This window comes from Microcaecilia unicolor, chromosome 7, assembly GCF_901765095.1.
Source record: "Microcaecilia unicolor chromosome 7, aMicUni1.1, whole genome shotgun sequence".
NCBI classification, from domain to species: Eukaryota; Metazoa; Chordata; class Amphibia; order Gymnophiona; family Siphonopidae; genus Microcaecilia; species Microcaecilia unicolor.
Window position 1 is genome coordinate 210,515,088 of NC_044037.1, and position 22,039 is coordinate 210,537,126.

Here is a 22,039-nt window from a genome sequence, read left to right on the forward strand (position 1 = left end):
TAGCGTGTGAATGTATTCTATAAACTACACCTAACTTTAGGCGTAGTTTATAGGATTGTGCTAACCGCGTGGTTTTACTGTGCCAATTTTTAAGGCGCCATATATAGAATTTCCCCCTTAATGCATAACTGCAAGGGGAGGGAGCATATTTTTAGTTCATCTACTGATGCTTATATCCCACATTATCCAAATGAGGTTTGGTTCTATGTGGCTTACAGTGAAACAATAACAGGCTCAGTCATTTTAACAAGTATCTTGTTCTCTTAAGGATGGAAATGAATTGGCAGTAGACATTCCTATCATTATCTAGTGATGCATATGGTCAGTAGTTACCCTACTTCTAGTAGAAAAATCTTTATTATGTGAGCTTTAAGCATTTCACTCTTAGGTACTTGGTTATCTGCCTTATGTCTCTAGGTAGTAAGTTCTATATTTTTGTGGCCTGATAGGAGAATCCTGTAGAGTGAATGGATGTGAATCGGACACCCTTGTTACTGGGAAGATGGAGGAGTAAAAATTGTCTGGTGTCTTTCAGAGCATTCTCAGTGGGAACCGACTGAAAATAATAAGAAACGGCATAAGGAATGTCAAGTCAAATGCAAAGCGCTGATAAGGAAAGCTAAGAGGGACTTCGAAAAAAAGATTGCGTTGGAAGCAAAAACACATAGTAAAACTTTTTTTTATGTATATTAAAAGCAGGAAGCCGGCAAAAGAATCAGTTGGACCGCTAGATGACCGAGGAGTAAATGGGGCGATCAGGGAAGACAAAGCCGTAGCGGAGAGATTAAATGAATTATTTGCTTCGGTCTTCACCGAGGAAGATTTGGGTGGGATACCGGTGCCAGAAATGGTATTCGAAGCTGACGAGTCGGAGAAACTTAATGAAGTCTCTGTAACCTTGGAGGATGTAATGGGGCAGTTCTGCAAACTGAAGAGTAGCAGATCTCCTTGACCAGAAGGTATTCATCCCAGAGTACTGATAGAACTGAAAAGTGAGCTTGCGGAGCTATTGTTAGAAATATGTAATTTAATGAGCTTGCAGAGCTATTGTTAGAAATATGCAATTTATCCTTAAAATCAAGTGTGGTACCGGAAGACTGGAGGGTGGCCAACGTAACGCCAATTTTTTAAAAAGGTTCCACAGGAGATCCGGGAAATTATAAACCAGCGAGTCTGACGTCGATGCCGGGCAAAATGGTAGAGACTATTATTAAGAACAAAATTACAGACCATATTCAAAAGCAAGGATTAATAAGACAAAGTCAACATGGATTTAGTGAAGGGAAATCTTGCCTCACCAATCTACTACATTTCTTTGAAGGGGTGAACAAACATGTGGATAAAGGGGAGCCGGTTGATATTGTGTATCTGGATTTTCAGAAGGCGTTTGACAAAGTACCTCATGAAAGACACCAGAGGAAATTGGAGAGTCATGGGATAGGAGGTAGTGTTCTATTCTGGATTAAAAACTGGTTAAAAGATAGAAAACAGAGAGTAGGGTTAAATAGTCAGTATTCTCAATGGAGAAGGGTAGTTAGTGGGGTTCCCCAGGGGTCTGTGCTGGGACCGCTGCTTTTTAACACATTTATAAATGACCTAGAGATGGGAGTAACTAGTGAGGTAATTACATTTGCTGATGACACAAAGTTATTCAAAGTTGTTAAATCGCGAGAGGATTGTGACCTTACAAGACTGGGAGACTGGGAGTCTAAATGGCAGATGATGTTTAATGTGAGCAAGTGCAAAGTGATGCATGTGGGAAAGAGGAACCCGAATTATAGCTACGTCATGCAAGGTTCCACTTTAGGAGTCACGGACCAAGAGAGGGATCTAGTTGTCGTCGTTGATAATACGTTGAAACCTTCTGCTCAGTGTGCTGCTGCGGCTAAGAAAGCAAATAGAATGTTAGGTATTATTAGGAAAGGAATGGAAAACAAAAATGAGGATGTTATAATGTCTTTGTATCGCTCCATGGTGCGACCGCACCTCGAATATTGTGTTCAATTCTGGTCACCGCATCTCAAAAAAGATATAGTGGAATTAGAAAAGGTGCAGAGAAGGGCGACGAAAATGATAAAGGGGATGGGATGACTTCCCTATGAGGAAAGGCTAAAGTGGCTAGGGCTCTTCAGCTTGGAGAAAAGGCGGCTGAGGGGAATTTAAAAAAGGTTTGGACGGCTTCCTAAAGGAAAAGTCCATAGACCATTATTAAATGGACTTGGGGAAAATCCACTATTTCTGGGAGAAACAGTATAAAATGTTTTGTACTTTTTTGGGATCTTGCCAGGTTTTTGTGACCTGCATTGGCCACTGTTGGAAACAGGATGCTGGGCTTGATGGACCTTTGGTCTTTCCCAGTATGGCAATACTTATGTACTTATGTAAGGGCATGGGCAGGTCAAGGGCATTCCCTTAAAATGCACACAGCATTTATAAAATTCAGGGGATCTATGCCCAAATTGTGCACCAGGATTTCACCGAACTGTCCATCACATACTATGTTACTAACACATTGAGTCATTTTTCGATGAGCACAACGGTTCACACGAAGGGTATATGAGTGAAATTTTGCAGAGAGGTCTGGACTATATGGAGAATATACTCCAGTAAGTCACTTGACCTGGATGTACACACAAACAAAATAAATTTGGATACTCTTGTCGCTAAAGATACTTGATTTTTTAAGATGTGGTTTATTGCTTAAAATCATAAAGACTGGCACTGTTAAGCCCTACGTTTTGCTGATAATATTTTGCTTATGAAATTGTGCCAGGTATAAAAGTACAATACACACATGGAATCACAGTGTATGTGCATGGATTATAAAATACCTCAATTTTTGTGCAGACTTCAATCAGAAGCATAAACAGGTTTTGACATTAGGTGCCAGTGCGAAGCTGCAGACCCAAACCGCCTAGGTGCCATTTCATTCAAAATCCATTTGGGGGAACGGCTGCTCCCCTTGCACCCTACCTAGCTACACCTCTGACTTCAATAACCTACACACAGACATTTACCCCTACTTTCCAGCAGGCATAGGACTAGATTCTATATATCACGCCTAAATAATCGGCACCGAAACAAAATACACCTAGGCGTAATCTATAAAGTAAATTTAGGCGTACTTTATAGAATAAACCTAAATTTACATGCAGTTTATAGAATACCTTGAGTGCCCGTCCGCGCAACTAAATTTAGTTGCGGGCAGTTACACCAAGTAAAACTTGGTGTAAATGCAGACGCCTAAATCATGCGCGGACTGGGTATATTCTATAACCATGCGCATAGATTTTAGAAACGCCCACGACTCACCCATTCCATGTAATGACCATGCCCCCTTTTCAACTATGCAACAGAATTTACATGAATCACATTACAGAATACACTTAGATAGCTCTGCGCATAAATTCTAATTGATGCCGACTAGTGTCAATAACTGATTAAGTGGCAATTATCGACACCGACTGACTTGTTAGGTAATTAAGATGCATGCAGAAGTCCAGAAAACGACTGGATTTCCAAGCTCAACTTAAGTCACGCTATACAGAATCCAGGGGATAATGCCTATGTCTGCAATGTGATCTCTGCAGGATTTAAGCTAGTATTTTATAGACAAATAGACATGTATTTTGTCTTTATATAACAACAGGCAGTAAATAGGCACTTCCGGCCTTCTTAACCTAGGCTCCCTGTTATAAAATTCTCCCCACATGTTGTTATCTTCAGAGCTCAAGTATACGCTACCTTGCCAGTAAAAACTGCCTGGTCCTCCAAGAAGCACTCGGTCTGCCTGTGAAGGAACAAACAAAGGGATTAACAAATTATGAGAGAGGTATGACAGGGAATAATGGGACCCTTTTACCAAACTGTGGTAAAAAGTGGCCTTAGCGCACACATATGCATGTCATTACCGTGTGCTAAGGCCAGTTTTTATGCATGGGTAAAATGGCTGCTTTTTCGATTCTTTGTATTACTGGCCATGTGCTTATTTTCCCCATTACTGTGTGGCCATTAGCGCATAAGCCCCTACCACCATCTATTTTGTAAGCAGTAAGGACTCACACGCTATTTGGTTAGCATGTGACAATACAGCTGCGCTAATCTATTACTGCAGAGCACACCTTCTCTCTGCTCCCGACCCACCCTAGTGCTAAAAAATAAAATTTAATTTTTAGCATGTGGGAAGAACGAGCAGATTACACAATTAATGTGGGACGTCAGAGTGCACTCCGTGGTAAGGCCTTTTTTACTGCAGTTTAGTAAAAGAACCCAATAACTTCTAGGATAGCCTGGTTAAACCTCTCTAATGTTGTGCACAAAGAATGTAGGAAAGGAGCTAGAATTCATAATGGAAAAGCCTGCATTTGCATACACAAGATACCTCAAAGGAATAAAGTACATTATAAGTAAATTGCATCCAATAAAAGCAAGAATTAAAATAAGGTAATTACTACTACTACTACTACTACTACTATTTAGCATTTCTATAGCGCTACAAGGCATACGCAGCGCTGCACAAACATAGAAGAAAGACAGTCCCTGCTCAAAGAGCTTACAATCTAATAGACAAAAAATAAATAAAGTAAGCACATCAAATCAATTAATGTGATCGGGAAGGAAGAGAGGAGGGTAGGTGGAGGCGAGTGGTTACGAGTCAAAAGCAATGTTAAAGAGGTGGGCTTTCAGTCTAGATTTAAAGGTGGCCAAGGATGGGGCAAGACGTAGGGGCTCAGGAAGTTTATTCCAGGCGTAGGGTGCAGCGAGACAGAAGGCGCGAAGTCTGGAGTTGGCAGTAGTGGAGAAGGGAACAGATAAGAAGGATTTATCCATGGAGCGGAGTGCACGGGAAGGGGTGTAGGGAAGGACGAGTGTGGAGAGATACTGGGGAGCAGCAGAGTGAATACATTTATAGGTTAGTAGAAGAAGTTTGAACAGGATGCGAAAACGGATAGGGAGCCAGTGAAGGGTCTTGAGGAGAGGGGTAGTATGAGTAAAGCGACCCTGGCGGAAGATGAGACGGGCAGCAGAGTTTTGAACCGACTGGAGAGGGGAGAGGTGACTAAGTGGGAGGCCAGCAAGAAGCAGAGGCCAGCAAGAAGCAGATTGCAGATTGCAGTAGTCTAAAATTAAGCAACAGCTCATCATTCACCCTACAGCCCCACTCCCACACCCTCAATGCAGTCCAACAAAAGTAGTAACTTTGGTGTACGTCTCTTCCAGACTGAGGAAGATGGCATACCTTTGTAAAGTCAATACTGAATCCTCCCTGGCAAAATCCTTGTCCTTCCGCATCAAGACTTGCTTAAACAGAAAAATAAAACAAATAGAATAAAATAAAACAAATAACAAAATAAGTCTGTAATGTCAGAATTAATGGTTCCTGGTTCATTTTATTTTCATATATGCCAATCCGTAAAACCTAAACGGTTTACAATTATAAAAAACTAAATAGCTTCATGAGAAAATGGGATTGTCCAGCAGGCTAAAAGTTCAGTAATAGCTACAGGTCCTAACAAGACTGTACACATTCTTTGTGTTCACTGGTTTGGTGTGGTAAGTTGGTGTTGACAGGATGCTTGGATTATTCAGAGACAACTTGGTTGAAAATGGGAAGACTGCTAGGTACATACTCCCAATATTCAGCCGGTGGCAGTCAGTGATTTTTAAATGCTGATCGTCGTCGGCTAAATTATCCCCTGATATTCAGTGCCAGGCCATGTCTGGGCACTAGCACTGAATACTGGGGGTTAATTTCAGGTGAGCTGGGCACCGAAGCTTATATGGGCCCAGCCAATATTCAGCCGGGACCTGCATAAGAGCTATGCGATCCCTGATGAATATTGGGCCATGGCCCGCATAACTTTTTTTTTCTTTTTTTAAAGAGCCCCCCAGCTCACGGCAAGAAACTCCCCAAGAAGACCCCCCGCCCCCCCCCCCCCCCCCTCACCAGCCATTCAGATAGGCCCTTGCAGCAGCTCACGGTACTTTGTGTAGTATTGCGAGCTGCCGCAAGAGGTCACAGCAGCCATTTTAGATGGGCGCTGCAAGGGACAGGAGTGAGGGGGATGCGCTCCTGCCCCCAATGACCATGACAACCAGGGATACAGGCAGGTCTGGGGGGAGGGTCTTCTGGGGGGGGAGGAAAAGAGGGGGCCTTGGCGGGTGGGGTTCAGGGGCTCATTTGGAAAAAAAAAGTTATGTGGGAGCTAGCACTGAATATTTCCAACACCCGCATAACCTCCTGACCGACCCACTTTTTAGTTGGGTGGTCTGTGGGGATATTCATCGGCACTCTGCAGTTAAGTGCCGTTGAATATCCCTACTTAGGCAGCGGGAAGTGATTTAAGCCAGCAGGAGTGGCACCTGCTTGCTTAAATTGCTTTGAATATCAGGCCCATAGATTTTTAGATATGCGGAATATAAGTATTTTAAATAAATAAAACAAAAAATATATAATAATAATAATAATAAAAAATAAATAAAATAAATGAAGAGGAACCTTGCAGGCTCAGTCACTTGGAAGGTATAAAGCTCTCTTGAATACGGAATTATATCCTACAGGCAGTCATATAAGTACATTAGAATTGCTATACTAGGTCAGACCAAGCCTAGTATCTAACATTAGTCAACTCAGGTCACAAGTACCTGGCAGGATCCCAAAAAGTGGCATGATTTCATACTACTTACCCCCAGGGATAAGAATTGGCTTTCCCCAAGTTTAGCTCAAAGGCAGTTTTTGGACTTTTCTTCCAGGAAATTGTCCCAAACCTTTTTCTAAACCCAGCTAGGCTGTTTTTACCATGAGTTCCAGCGTTTAATTATATATTGAGTGAACAAAATATTTTCTCCTATTTGTTTTAAAAGTACTACTTAGGTAACTTCAAGGTGTGCCCCTTAATCTTTATACTTTTGAAAGAGCAAACAATTGATCTGTGTTTATCCATTCAATTCGTCTCAGGATTTTACAGACCTCTCCAATACCTTATCAAATCATGTGCTAGGCAGTCTGGTCAGAAGTAACTGGGCAGACAGGGTAGATCAGTCACTTCTGCCACATTTACTAGGTCCAATAAACTCCAAACATATTTGCTTAATAATAGGATTGTCATAGTGCATATGGGCTCATTCAATAACTCTCAGCATAAATATGAGCACCATTCCTAATTTAATTACAGATCCCAACAAAGCGTCTCTATGCTCATGACTTGGGTATTTATCTTTAGAAATCAAGGTGATCTCTTTATTCATAACATAATCACTTATCAATCCATAATAATGCCTTGATAATATTTTGGTTTGGGTTGTCCACTATCTGTTTAGTGGCAATATTCAGTCATGAAATGCATAGTGCTGGCGTGATCACCATCCAATATAGTAACATAGTAGATGACGGCAGAAAAAGACCTGCACGGTCCATCCAGTCTGCCCAACAAGATAAACTCATTTGTGCTACTTTTTGTGTATACTTAACCTTGATTCGTATCTGTCATTTTCAGGGCACAGACCGGATAAGTCTGCCCAGCACTATCCCTGCCTCCCAACCACCAGCCCCGCCTCCCACCACCGGCTATGCCACCCAATCTCAGCTAAGCTTCTGAGGATCCATTCCCTTGGAACAGGATTCCTTTATGTTTATCCCATGAATATTCATTGCCATTACTTAAATCAGTGGTTCCCAAACCTGGTCCTGGAGGCACTCCAGCCAGCCAGTTTTTCAGGATATCCACAATGAATATTCATGAGAGAGATTTAAATGCAGTGAAGACAGAGCATGCAAATCTCTCTCATGAATATTCATTGTGGATATCCTGAAAACCTGACTGCCTGGGGTGCCTCCAGGACCAGGTTTGGGAACCACTGACTTAAATTCAAGAAATAGCATGGTGAAAAACAAGACGCTGATGACTTTGGTGCTGAAAATTGGGTTGTTTCAGTTCTTCCTACTGTCTTGAACGAGTTTGCACCTCATGACATTTTCAATGCTGACGAAAATGGTCTCTACTGGTGAGCGATTCCTGATGGAACACTTGCATTCAAACAAGCCGAAACTACAGGAAGTAAAACGTCGAAGAACCGACTGATGATCCTCCTTTGCTGCAATATGGATGGCAGTGAGAAGTTGGAACCACTCGTTATTGGAAAGAGCAAACAGCCCCGTTGCTTCAAGAATGTTAAGCGACTTCCTGTGCCATACGAGGCTAACAAAAATTCATGGATGACTGGGGAAATTTGGAAGCAGTAGCTAAAGAAGTTAGACACTAGAATGCGGGCACAAAAGCGTCAGATTTTGTTGCTTTGTGATAATTGTGCTGCACACAGTGATGATGTCAGGCTGTCTAACGTCAAGGTGGTCTTCCTCCAACCAAACACTACCTCTCTGATCCAACCTATGGATCAGAGCATAATAGCCAATTTCAAACAACATTATCGGACTCTTGTGCTACGTCGTCTGATGAGCGTTATGGATGACCAGACTGGCAAGGACAAACGTGCTGTTGAACTGGCTCGTAATCTATTACTGTTGGATTCCCTACATATCCAGAAAGAAGCCTGGAATAATGTTACACAGGCAACCATTGTGAACTGCGACAAGCGGGCAAGCTTTGTTAAGGATGTGGAGAGGGACGAAACAGATGCAGCTGTTGCAAACACATCAGATGAACAGGCTATTGACATCCCAGCCGGTGTTACTGAAGAGGAGTTTCATCACTACGTAGCTGTTGATTACGTTCTACAAACAGCTGACGACAGCACTGATGTCAAGATATGCACCTACATGCAGGCAGCGGATGATGATGAAATAGATGATGAAATGAGCAGCGAGACACATGCTGACGAAAATCAACAATCTCCTGTCACTTTTGTAAGAGCACTGGAGAGTCTCAACACCTTGCGGGCCTATCTGGAGGCCACTGGATGTCAGTGCTATGACAGTTTTTACCGTCTGGCAGATGCAGTCTATGGAACTCACAGACACAAAAGTGTAACGTCAGTTAACGGATACTGTATAACGTCAGCTATCGGAGACTGTATACTGTACGTATAATAAACAGTACTGTACATATGTTTATCAGATGTCAAGCTTCTTTGGGTCACAACGGTTAAGTGCACGCTCCGGTCAACTGCATGTATTTCTTTGGTCCCAGACCCTTGCACTTAAGCGGATTGCACTGTACTGGCCAGAGGGTTTTTAAAATCAATGCTGCTTTCAAAAATCTGTCTTTCATGGTGACCCACTGCTGCACTGGCTTAGAGCAGGGGTTCTCAACCCAGTCCTCAGGACACACCCAGCCAGCCAGCCACATTTTCAGGAAACCCACAACGAATATGCATGAAGGACTGGGTTGAGAATCTGTGGCTCAGAGTCATATTCTTAAGTAAGAAAAAAAAGTGTGGCCTCTCCATTTATGCTGTTTGCTGAAAATGTTGAATGATAACAACACAAAAAAAGCACCAAGGGCCTTGAAAACAGAAACTTGTCCTTTAATCAGTAATGTAAACCGATGCTGTACATCATTAACCCGACATGAGCCATGTTTTTGCACTCAGTGCCTGCATCAGGGGTCGTACAACAATATTTTCAAAAAAGAGAAGAAATGGCCCACCAACTCGCAATTACCACAGAGGTATAGCCAGACCTCAACGTTTGGGGGGATCCAGATCCCAAACTGGGGGGAGCACAATTTGGCCCACCTTCCTGCCGCAACCCTCGCTCCACCACACCCCAAATACTTTGGCTGGTGGGGGTCCAAACCCCAGCCACCTGAAACCTTTCTCCAGCGCTGTTCTCTACACACTGCCTGCCCTGCATCCTCTCATGTTGTGTGCATGTTCAGTTTTAGGGGCCCCAGATTCAATTTAGGGGGCCCAGGCCCCCCATGGCCCCCGTAGCTACGTCACTGGATTGCCGATAACGCCGCAAAATACATTCTGTAAGGTTTATACACAATGAAATGCTAGAGCATTGACTTCTTAGAAGATCAATATCATTACTGGGAGCCCGGTGGTGGGCCAGTTCTTCTCTTTTTAGAAAATATTGTTGTATGACCCCTGATGCATATCTGGATTTAAAAAAAGATTTGGACAAGTTCCTGGAGGAAAAATCCATACTCTGCTATTGAGACAGACATGGCGAAGCAACTGTTTGCCCTGGGATTGGTAGAATGGAATGTTGCCACGATTTGGGTTTCTGCCAGGTACTTGTGATCTGACTCAGTATGGCTACTCTTATGTTCCTATGCACTGAGTGCCGAAAAGATGGCCAATGTCGGGTTAATGATGTACAGCATCGGTTTACACGACTGATCAAAGGCAAGTACCCGTTCTGAAGGCCATTGGTGCTTTTTTTTTTTTTTTGCTTTGTTTTGCTGAATGATACCTAGTAAGACTGTGCAGCATCCTATTTTGATGATCTTTCTTCTAACACGGACTGAGTAAATATGCATCAGGATCACTAAAATGATGGTGTACGTCACATATAGTAGATGCAATGAGTCTGCAAAAGCACCAAAATACATGTCCCTAGCCACCTCTGGGATCGTTATTTTCACTGGACTGCTTTTGGGTTGCCCCCTTTCTCTCCAACAGGATAAATACATCCAGAGGCTGTGCAGCTGTCAGAATCTGTCCATTCTTCAGTTCCCAGGGCTCTAAAAGAGCTAATTTATTACCATAGGATATGCTTGGAGGTCACAACGGAAAAAGGTGCTCTGCAACATGCTCAAGCAAAGGATGTCTGGCACATCCCTATGTCATTGCACAAGGGTGTGTTCTCACCAGATGACAGATTAATTTCTTTTTACTAGGCCAGAAAGGTCACAAAAGGAAAATAAGCACACTAAGTAAGTATGGATGTAATGAGTTACAAGATCATCTGAGAGCTCTGTATAGTAAATCAGGTAAATAACAGATATCTGCTTTGGTCACTAACAATATTTAAAACATTATTCGTAGTCACCCATCTTCAAAACAGAAGTATGTAAAAAAGCGCAAACGAGTAAATGAAGAGGAATGGGAAAGCTAAAAGTTTGGCCCCCCTGAATGCTAAGTTTCTAATATTCTGTAGTTCAGTTTCAAGACACCTTTAAACAGCACTCACACTAACATAATGTTGATCTTAGAGTCAAGAAAAGTATTTTATGGACACAGCAGAGGAGTGGAGAAGTGGCCTAGTGGTTAGGGTGGTGGACTTTGGCCCTGGGGAACTGAGTTCAATTCCTACTTCAGGCACAGGCAGCTCCTTGTGACTCTGGGCAAGTCACTTAACCCTCCATTGCCCCATGTAAGCCACATTGAGCCTGCCATGAGTGGGAAAGCGCAGGGTACAAATGTAATAAAGATAATGCTATGGAGAGATGGTATTTTAGTTCAAAAAAGAAGGTACAAATCTGTAACTATTTTACCCGCCAAAGGTAGCTAGCACAATATAACAGTGCTACAATACTTACTGTTTAGCATTTGAACAGAAAAAATTTCTTTGGCTAGGCATGTTGCGATCTCCTTTTAAAAAGTTATTCACCTGTCATTGCAAGATTCCATTTTCAATAAACAAAAGAAAATGTTCTCTCTCAAAGTGGTACTCAAAGCTATCTACTGACTTATAACAGTTAGGTGTTCAAGATACAATCTAATAAGCATGAAATATATTTTCATAAATTGAAGGCCCAAATATTCAATGCAGCTTTCTGTGGGATTGTTAGGACAAGTTTGGGATGCCCTCCTGTAATAGTAAAACACAAAGCCAGATACATACTTGACCTGCAGGGGGCATACTCAACCACTGTGGTTCCATTTTGCAGGAAGCATGTTCCAACAGGTTCCCTCTCCTGCCTAACTTGTGTCCTCCAGTGATATAATGGGGCACAGGCCTGAAAAGAAAATGCAACACTGGGTCATTCTGGGAAACTGAAGATGGGACTCCTTAGAGCTATTCACAATCTGTAGAGTTATCATGATTGAAGAATAAACCATGCAAAAACCTCTGGGGCCTGTTCATTGCCTGTGGAAATCCCCTGCGCATTGCAGTATATTGCAGGGGCCAATTCTGAAATGGGCGAGTCAGTGGAGGCTTGGATAAAATGGCTCATTTGTTGGACTAATGCTTTAAAGGCAGTTTCAGATAAGTGAAAACACAACATTGTACAGATATAAAGGGGTCATTATTCAGCGGGAAGTTAACCGGGCAGGAGTCACCCCTGCCTGGTTAACTCCTGATGACCGGGCTCTGACATGATATTCAGTAGCGCTTAATGAGAAAATGCTGCTGAATATCAGGTCTGACTGCCTCAGCAGTACCTAGTTAGTGCTGGGGAAGTGGGAGCAGAAAATAGGTGGTGGTAGAAGTTACCACACACCACAGATATTCAATGCCAGTGTAAATAGGGCCAAATAAATGGCAGTCCTATCTTCTCCAGATAGCTATCCAGAGGCATAGCTAGGAGGGGCATAAGGCGAGCAGCCGCTCTCCCAAATGGATTTTGAATGAAATGGCGCCTATGCAGATCGCCCTTCAGTCTCACACTGGCGCCTATTTTACAAAAGGTCTGCTCCCCCTGACATCAAGATCTGGCTATGCATCTGGTACTGGCTCTTAATATCTGCAGTTCCCAAATTACTTCTGGAAGCCACTCAAGACCTGGATACTCAATGCCAGGAGCCAGATAAGTGTGATGGAAGAAGTAAGTCTCTGTCTTTCATGAACAATTATTAGATAAGGGTACCAAATTTCAACTTAGGTACCCATGTAAGTGTTTGGTAGAGTTTGGTAATCATTCATATATTTTCAACAATGACCCTTAAGTGTCGTTAATTGGATCTAATTAACACCAATTTGCAGTTTTGCGCTTAATTGCAGTTAGGTGCAATTCTATACACTTACCAGCCGATATTGAAAAGTATTTAACCAGCCAAGAACAGCAACTGGCCGGTTAAATACCCTGAAGCTGGTTAACTGCCGATATTCAGCGGGAGATAATGGACTATCTCCCAGTGAATATCCCGGTCAGCGGCTATGTCACATGACATGACCGGTTACCGATGATTTTCATCAGCTGGCTGGTTCAGTTTAGCAACCAGATAAACCCGCATACATACCATGTCTATCTTTGGCTGCTATAACTTAACTGGACAAAGACAGTGTGCCGTCTATGTCTGCGGAACCCCCCAAAAAACAGAAATCCAATGCTGGTGGCCAGATACAACCCTGGCATTGAATTTACAGGTTCACCGGCGACTGTGGAAGTTAGACGGTCTACCTCCTGTGGTCTCAATACCGGTTTCTTACCACCTAAGTTCTATTGCGCATAAGTGCAAAGAGGACGTTAACATGAGAGGAGCATGAGTGGGTCAGGGGCGTGTTAGGCACTTAAGAACTAAGTTTAGCGCATAAGTGCCGAACATGCCTCTGACCCACTCATGCCCCTGAAATCGACAAACAAAGTTTCTGATGTGAACTCTTTGAGTCTATTAGATGTTTTGTCTTTACATCATCGTTCGTGTCACCCCTGCTGTGTTTGATGCCCCTCCCATGTTAACGCCCTCTTTGCACTTACGCGCTATAGTACTTAGGCTCTAAGTTCTATAGTGCATAAGTGGCTGGTGTAAATGTTTGCACCTAAATACTGTCAATTACCCACGCAACTGACAGTATTTAGGTGTGAGCATTTACACCAGCCTTTGACATGGCCTACAGTCTGGCGCTCAAATATCAACTTACACTAGTATTCTATAATATTTAAAATATTCTTCTTACATGTCCTTTGTAATGCTTTTTACTATGTAAGCCGCATTGAGTCTGCTGTATATGGGAAAGCGTGGGGTACAAATGTAATAAATAATAATAATAATGGCTTCAGTGCCCAACTTTTCCATTATAGAATACTTGCTTAGTGATAAATTTTTTTGAACTTCAATTTTGACACATTTTCCTGAATCTACCCCTAAATGTATTGTATACATTCTTTTGAATATTGACTTGTTGGTTACTACTGTGAAACGCTGCTGCAGACATCTCTAAAGCAATGTGGTAAGCCCACCTTGCTGCTTTTAATTCCTAACCCTTATTCACTTGTTCAGTACCATGTTTTATCATTCCCACCTTAGTAATTCCATTATTTGTCCTGTTTGTCCTAATTAGATTGTAAGCTCTGTCGAGCAGGGAATGTCTCTTCACATCCAGTATACAGCGCTGCGTACATCTAGTAGCGCTACAGAAAACGATAAGTAGTAGTAGTAAGCATGACATACCAGAATGTTGTCATTTTGGGATCTCACCGAAGCTCCAAACCATTGATGAGACTTAAACTCTATTGGATCATTTGGTTCAAAGTCTCTGTCACCTGAAAGAAAAGCAGAAAAAAAAAACTCAGTTACACAGCAAGGCACACTGATTTACAAAACTATAAACAGTTTCTCGTACAAGGCAGGTGTTACACAATATTTTTATTTGGGAGGTGGGTGTACCTTGATTTTGGTCCTCCTGGCATCTGCCTCTCTCTTGTGGGAGGGGAGAAGTATTTTATTTACTATTACCTTTTCACACAAGTGCATTAGGAATCAATCCTGTTTCTCATTACTCAACATCTTTCTTTCTTTCTGTTTTTAGTGTGAGAATTGCTGGATAACACCACATCTGGGAACGTCTGAATTTTGCTCAACCTAAGGCTAAAGGGGAAGGTGTAGTGGGTGTGGGCACACACACACACTGATTTCTGGCACACTCATAGACAGCAGAAAGACAAACATCTCAGGTTTCTCTTCAGATAAAGACTGAATAAACTGCATATTGCTAGTTGGCTTGCTCATGGTTAAGATCTAAGAGCAGAATCTGAATTAAATGCCAAGGACAGTCATTTCCTAACCTTCAGGTTGATATTAAGAGCCTGCACCATAGTGAAGATGGGAACATATGTCCTGCTGCCTGACTCCACTGGGGACACCATAATGTCACAACTGTAGCCATGGAGCCACTATATACCTAATTTACAACGATTATAAACCTACCCTGTAGTCCATATTTATTTATTTATTTATTTATTTATACATTTGCTATATCACTAAAACTGAAGACAGGTCTAAGCTGTTTACAGGCTAGAAAAAGAACTACAATTTAACAATAGGAAAGCACACGCCGAGAAGAGCACCAGTAGGAAGTAGAGAAACCATTAGCTAGAGGGGAAGGAGGGTAGGATCACACAAAGGCAGAGAGAGAAGTCAATAAGGGAGGGAGGACGGGACAGATGAGGGAGCCACATGAGAGCGCAGATAATCACAGGTTATTAACAACCCCAATGTGCAACAAAAATATATATGTGAAATATAGGAAGGACTTCAATAAGGACTCACTGCCATCAGAGGACGCCAAGTTTTTGCAGGTTGTGTTAACTAATTTATCTGTTTGGGGACTGCTCCTGAGGAAGATATATTTGAAACAGAGACTCTGTCAAGCAGCGACCTGTCTTGCAATTGAAGATAAGTTTCAGCCCGCTTTGAATTGTTTGAATATATTTTTATTACATTGAGATGGCATCCCCTTGTAGGATTTGAATGTTTTTGATTTATTAATGTTTGAGATTGAATACAGGACGTGTTATTTATATTTGTGGATTGACTATAGATACTATGATGTAAGACAATTTCATATGAGTGGCTCGGACTTCGGCGAGTTCTTATTGAAGTCCTTCCTATATTTCACATATGTATTTTTTTGTTGCACATTGGGGTAGTTAATAGCCTGTATTCTTTTCTGTATATGAACTACAGGGTAGGTTAATTGTTGTATAACTATAGCCACTGCAGGATGATTAAGGTGCTCATTGTCAAAGCACACGGAGGGGCATTTTGATTTGGACGTCCTCACAAAATGTCCCGATCCAGGGCGGGGAAACCCATATTTTCGAAACAAGATGAACGTCCATCTTTCGTTTCAATAATACGGTCAGGGACGTCCAAATCCTGAAAAATAGTGCACTGGTCCCCTTGACATGCCAGGACACCAACCGGGCACCCTAGGGGGCACTGCTGTGGACTTCAGAAATTGCTCCCAGGTACATAGCTCCCTTACCTTGTGTGCTGAGCCCCCCCAAACCCACTACCCACTACTGTACACCACTACCATAGCCCTTACAGGTGAAGGGGGGCACCTAGATGTGCGTACAGTGGGTTTGTGGTGGGTTTTAGAGGGCTCACATTTATCACCACAAGTGTAACAGGTGGGGGGGATGGGCCTGGGTCCGCCTGCCTGAAGTGCACTTCACCCACTAAAACTGCTCCAGAGACCTGCATACTGCTGTGATGGAGCTGGGTATGATATTTGACGCTGGCAAAAAATATAAAAAACATTTTTTGAGGGTGGGAGGGGGTTAGTGACCACTGGGGGAGTAAGGGGAGGTCATCCCCAATTCCCTCTGGTGGTCATCTGGTCAGTTCGGGCACCTTTTCGTGGCTTGGTCGTAAGAAAAAAATGACCAAGTAAAGTTGTCCAAGTGCTCGTCAGGGACATCCTTTTTTTTTTATTATGGGTCGAAGACGCCCATGTGTTAGGCACGCCCAAGACCCGCCTTCGCTATGCCTCCGACACGCCCCCAGAAACTTTGGTCGTCCCCACAACGGAAAGCTGTTGGGGACGCCCAAAATCGACTTTCGATTATGCCGATTTGGGCGACCCTGGGAGAAGGACGCCCATCTCCCGATTTGTGTCGAAAGATGGGCGTCCTTCTCTTTCGAAAATAAGCCTGATTGGCTTCTGCTTTCTGCAGCCTAAATATAAGTATTCTAAATTATTTTTTTTAGTTCGCACACATATTTAGATGCAGGAAACAGATGTCAATGTGTGCTTTCACTAGGGAGTTTACATTTTTTTTGATATCATGGACACTTTAAATTTAGATGCAGTAAATGGACGCCAATGTGTGTTTTCGATTGAGTGCTGTTTCTTACAACCAGCACATAAGGGCTTGCACAAGCTTCCTTCTGCTTCAAAAAGCAATCGAAACTGGCAGATTTTGCAGAAAGAATCATGAGTGAAGCATGAGAATCATGAGAAATCCTCTCTTCCAACACCCTAACGCCTGCTCTGACCTGGCGTTATTTTTGTAGCGTTGAGGCAGTTTTGTTTCGGGCACTTTTCAGATCATTGGGGAGGAATACAAAATGACCTCATTTACATGAGCTTGACTATATTAGCATGCTATCTGCGCTAGTGCCTGGCGTGCTTGTTGTTTTCTGTGCTAGATCCCTTGGAATATTCTGCACAAGTAAATGTGGGCACTAGTACGGCACTAATAGCCTCTAGTGCCCATGTTTATGTTTGAAAATCGGGGCGTCAATGTATGCCCGAAGTATAAAAACGTATATGAGCCCCAAAACAAGGGGGTGTTGCTGGAGCTTGCACTGTATTCAGAGAGTTTGAGACAGAGAAAAGGTGTGTATGGGGGGGGGGGGGGGGGGAGGTGAGGATTCGAAGAGAGGGGCTTCCACTACAGTTGGCTACTCTTCTGCCAGGGAGGAAGAGGGTCCCCTAGGCTGGATGGACCTACAGTGGAGAAGGAGCAGAGGGATTTGCTGCCTTCCTCAACAGTTCTACCGTGTATGACGTGGGGGTCAAGGAGGGAGTGCTAGTCCAAAAGTGAAGGGGCTTTCATTCTTTTGTGGCTGGAGCTGGAGTCAAAAGACCTAGAAGCCAGTTTGACCAGAAACCCACTGGTTAGCCAAGAAGAGGACCAGAAATGTTCTGCCCATTAGTGAAGAAGGGATGGGAGGAGAGTTTGTGTGCCCTCATGGGTACAGTCCAGTGTCAAGGAGATAAGAACATAAGAGTAGCCATACTGGGTCAGACCAATGGTCCATCTAGCCCAGTATCCTGTTTCCAAATAGTGGCCAAGCCAGGTCATGAGTATGTGGCAGAAACCCAATTAGTAGCACAATTCCATGCCACCAATCCCGGGGCAAGCAGTTGCTTCCCCATGTCTGTCTCAATAGCAAACTATGGACTTTTCCTCCAGGAACTTGTCCAAACCTTTTTTTAAACTCAGATACGCTAACTGCTGTTACCACATCCTCTGGCAAAGAGTTCCAGAGCTTAACTATTTGCTGAGTGAAAAAATATTTCCTCCTATTTGTTTTAAAAGTATTTCCATGTAACTTCTTTGAGTGTCCCCTAGTCTTCGTACTTTTGTAATGAGTAAAAAAATTGATTTACTTCTACTCGTCCTACACCACTCAGGATTTCGTAGACCTCAATCATATGGATGAGGATATAAGTGGTGTGGAGATCCAGAAGCCTGCTTGCTCAACAATTCTTGGTGCAGTCTGAAACCAGTTTGCAAACTCATTGGGATGCACAAATTAAATGAGGACCACGCTGTAACTGCATTTTCAGCACAGCAGAGCCTTCACAAACAGAATAATAAAACAAACCTGCTTTTGTTTCATAAAAAGAAAACCAATTGTTTTCCAGACTCCATTACTTCCGCCAAACAGCAAGCAGTCAGGCAGAAATGCACCTCTGCTGCGTTTGTACTGGGTGATGAGCAATGTGCCGCCTGTTTACTTTATCTGGGTGCATTTACTGGAATTTGGAAGGCTTTCTTTTCTCCTTTAGGAAGCTATCGTGAGATTTGGATTTCCTGCTTCTTTATTAGATGTGTCATGAACTGGAAATCATTGTATGTACAGTGTATTTAGTGAGGAAGAGGTGCTTCCTGTCATCAGTATATTATCTGCTGTACTTAATAACACTGGGGCTTGATATTCAGAAGGATTTAACTGGGCAGGAGCCTGTCCTGCCTGATTAAATTGCAGTGAGCGGGCCATCCTCAGATTTTCAGCAACACTTGACCGAATGGTGTTGCTAAAAATCTGGTGTCACTTCTGTGGCACTCACCGGTAACTGCTGGGGTGGTCCAGGGACAGAGCTGGGGAGGAGTTGGGAGTTATCCCTGGGATTCTATATGTGGTTCCTTAATTTCTGCGTGGAAATCGAAGCATAGTCTATAACAATCTGCATTACTTAATTGGTAAACTAGCTAATCAGTGCTGTTAATTGGATGTTAACAAGCAATTAACATTAATTGGCATTAATTAACATTTACCTGCACAGCTCAATAAGGGGCCCTTTTACAGAGTGGCGGTAAGCCCAATGCAGGCTTACCGCTTGCTCTTCCTGGACTACTGCTGGCCCAACGCTGGCGCTAGTCCCGCCCCAAGCGCGCACCATTTCCGGGGGAAAAGGAAACCCCCGAAAATGGCTTATGCGGCGATAATCCGGCAGTAATCAGGCATCGTCACCTGCTGTCCGGTTACCGCCAGGTTAGCGTGGGAGCCCTTATCGCCACCGCAATGGGTGGCGGTAAGGGCTCCTTACCATATGGCCATGTGTGCCGGGGGCTTTTTACCCGCTGCAGTAAAAAGGGCCCTGAAGCGTGGGGAAAAACTGCGCCCGCTACTAGCGCAGGACTCTTTTTCCCACAGCTTGGTAAAAGGACCCCAAGCGTTTTCTGTAGTGTGGTGCGCTTAAATTCTAAGTCACATAGTTGAAAAGGGGGCATGGTCATGGGCGAGGCATGAGCGTTTCTAAAATCTATGTGTGTTGTTATAGAATACACCCATTCTGCGTCTAATTTAGGTGTCAGGATTTACGCCAAGTAAAACACGGGGCAAATGGCAGTGTCTAAATTTGGTTGCCTGGAAAGGTGCTCAATGTATTCTATATACTGCACACAAATTTAAGCCTATTCTCTATATAAATTTTATAGAATATGCCTAGGCGTATTTTTTTTCTGCGCTGAATTTTCATGCGCCATATACAGAATCTAGCCCTATGTCAGCCAGACCGATATTTGTACCGGTACTCCTATAGTTAATTGGGTATATATGACTGCATAAAAGGCGGTCCAAACTTTACCTGCTTAGCTATGAGGGTACAGTAGTGTGGCTGCTGTGTTAGTCTGCTTTAATGGTAATAGAAATTTAAAAAAAAATTGATAAAGGAAAACAAGGCCCCTATCTCATTTATCCTTTTCTTTAAAAACCTTTCTTGCATTCCTCTGTAAGGAATATACATTGGACTGCAAGGGAAGAGAAAGGCTGGAAGGGCACAGGGAGAAAAGGACGGTAAAGCAAGCAAAACCGGGGACCAGAGAGAAGGAGGAGGTGTATTAATGAGGGGAAGAAAAATCCAGTCTCAGGAGGAACAGGACTTTTTTTTTCCTAGGAGGTATAGAGGCTCATTTTCAAAGCACATAGGCTTACAAAGTTATATAGGTTACTAACAGGCTTATTTTCGAAAGAGAAGGACGTCCATCTTTCGACATAAATCGAAAGATGGACGTCCTTCTCCCAGGGACGTCCAAATTGGTATAATCGAAGCTTGATTTAGGATGTCTTCAACTGCACTCCGTCGCAAGGACAGTCAAAGTTCAAAGGGGTGTGTAGGAAGTGTAGCGAAGGCAGGACTTGGGTGTGCCTAACACTTGGACGTCCTTCACCCATAATCGAAAAAAAGAAGGACGCCCCTGACGAACACTTGGACGTTTTCACCTGGTCGTGTTTTTCTTACGACCGAGGCACAAAAAGGTGCACAAAATGACCAGATGACCACCGGAGGGAATCAGGGATGACCTCCTGTTACTTCCCCAGTGGTCACTAATCCCCTCCCACCCCTCCCAGTGCACTACGAATGCTGTCTCCTCCCACGACCAAACTGCTTGCATTTGGTCATTTATGAGATGGGAGTCCTTAGTTTCCATTATCTTCCATTATCGCCGAAAATCAGAAATGACCAAGGCTAAGGACGAACATCTCTAGGGACAACCTAAATGTCAGGATTTGGGCATCCCCAACCGTATTATCGAAACAAAAGATGGACACCCATCTTGTTTCGATAACACGGGTTTCCCCGCCCCTTCACCTCAGGAAAACTCAGGCTCCCCTTTAGATTATGCCCCTCCACGTGTGGTTCAGATTCGGGTTTTACCAGGCGCATGCGCACAGCAGTCAAGCTTACTGCGGAACTCTTCTGAACATGTGCCAGCATAATCCCCCCTGCGCCAAAGCACAATCCTCCCGCAGAATTCCCCAATGCTCAGTGCTATGAGCATGCTATATTTGCATCTCATTAGTGTTGAGCATTAGGGCACTGTTCTGGTGGTATTTTCATGGTGCTATTCGGAACTGCATTGGGGCCTGAATGAATACCTTCTTCTTGGCCACATCACAAAGCTTCCTCTTACATTACCTCAGTCAACTGAGTGTGCAGGAGCTCAGTAATTCACCCATTCCAATTTGAAAAGGAAATTGTAGGGACTCTGCTACATCCACATTACTGATCTGATGAAGAAAGCATAACTGTGTGCTAGAAAGCTAGTATTCGGTTAATCTAATAAAAATAGCAGTATCACCTAAAAATTGTCAGAATTTATTTCTAGAAAAAAATAATGAAATGGGGGCAGATTCCCAAACTATTTGACAGTCCCTGTTCCAAAACCTTCAATACAGTATAGCTCTATCCGCTGGTTAACAAAGAAAGAGCAATGATGAAATCTCTAGCTGTTTTCAGTCATCCCCACCCACACACACAACAAAATTCTTTGGCTTCTGAGCAAATCAGGGCAAACCTCACGCACACTACAGAGAAAGAAAAAAAAAATCACTGGAAGCCGAACCGATCCTGTAATCCAAAAGTATTTTTCCCAGCTCCTGATAACAGACACCACACATCTGAAAGGATCTTTGCCAGAATAACCAGAAAGTTCTACAATGAGTCAGTGCTACTTTGTGAAACTATTATCCTAGCAGCCCGGCCTTCTTTTCTGTTTATTACTTCTTGGTCATACTCTAAGAATAACAACAAAGCAGCTCGCATATGTTCCCCACTAAAGAGACATGCCAATCAAACAGTTAATTCCAAAGCCTGTGAGAATCTCCCACTTCGGCTGCATCAGCCACAGATAATTATTTATAGAGAACTGAACAGTTATACAATAGATGAAGGGAATTTCTGCCAGCCAAGTTTACTGCCAGGAGGGGGCTCACAGATTCAAAG

General features: G+C 43.1%; 1 protein-coding gene across 3 annotated transcripts in view; it reads right to left on the reverse strand.

Annotated features, from left to right (window-relative positions):
- ITGAV (integrin subunit alpha V) overlaps positions 1-22,039 on the reverse strand; it is a 162,164-nt gene that overhangs the window by 107,014 nt on the left and 33,111 nt on the right. For 2 of the 3 annotated variants that reach the window (XM_030210295.1, XM_030210294.1), the window contains exons 3-6: positions 14,245-14,336; positions 11,750-11,867; positions 5,240-5,301; positions 3,745-3,790 (exon numbers count right to left, since the gene is read on the reverse strand). In XM_030210295.1, the coding sequence (XP_030066155.1) occupies positions 3,745-3,790; positions 5,240-5,301; positions 11,750-11,867; positions 14,245-14,336 (318 nt within the window). The remainder of the gene's footprint in view (positions 1-3,744; positions 3,791-5,239; positions 5,302-11,749; positions 11,868-14,244; positions 14,337-22,039) is intronic. The other variant, XM_030210296.1, reaches the window with a different exon arrangement.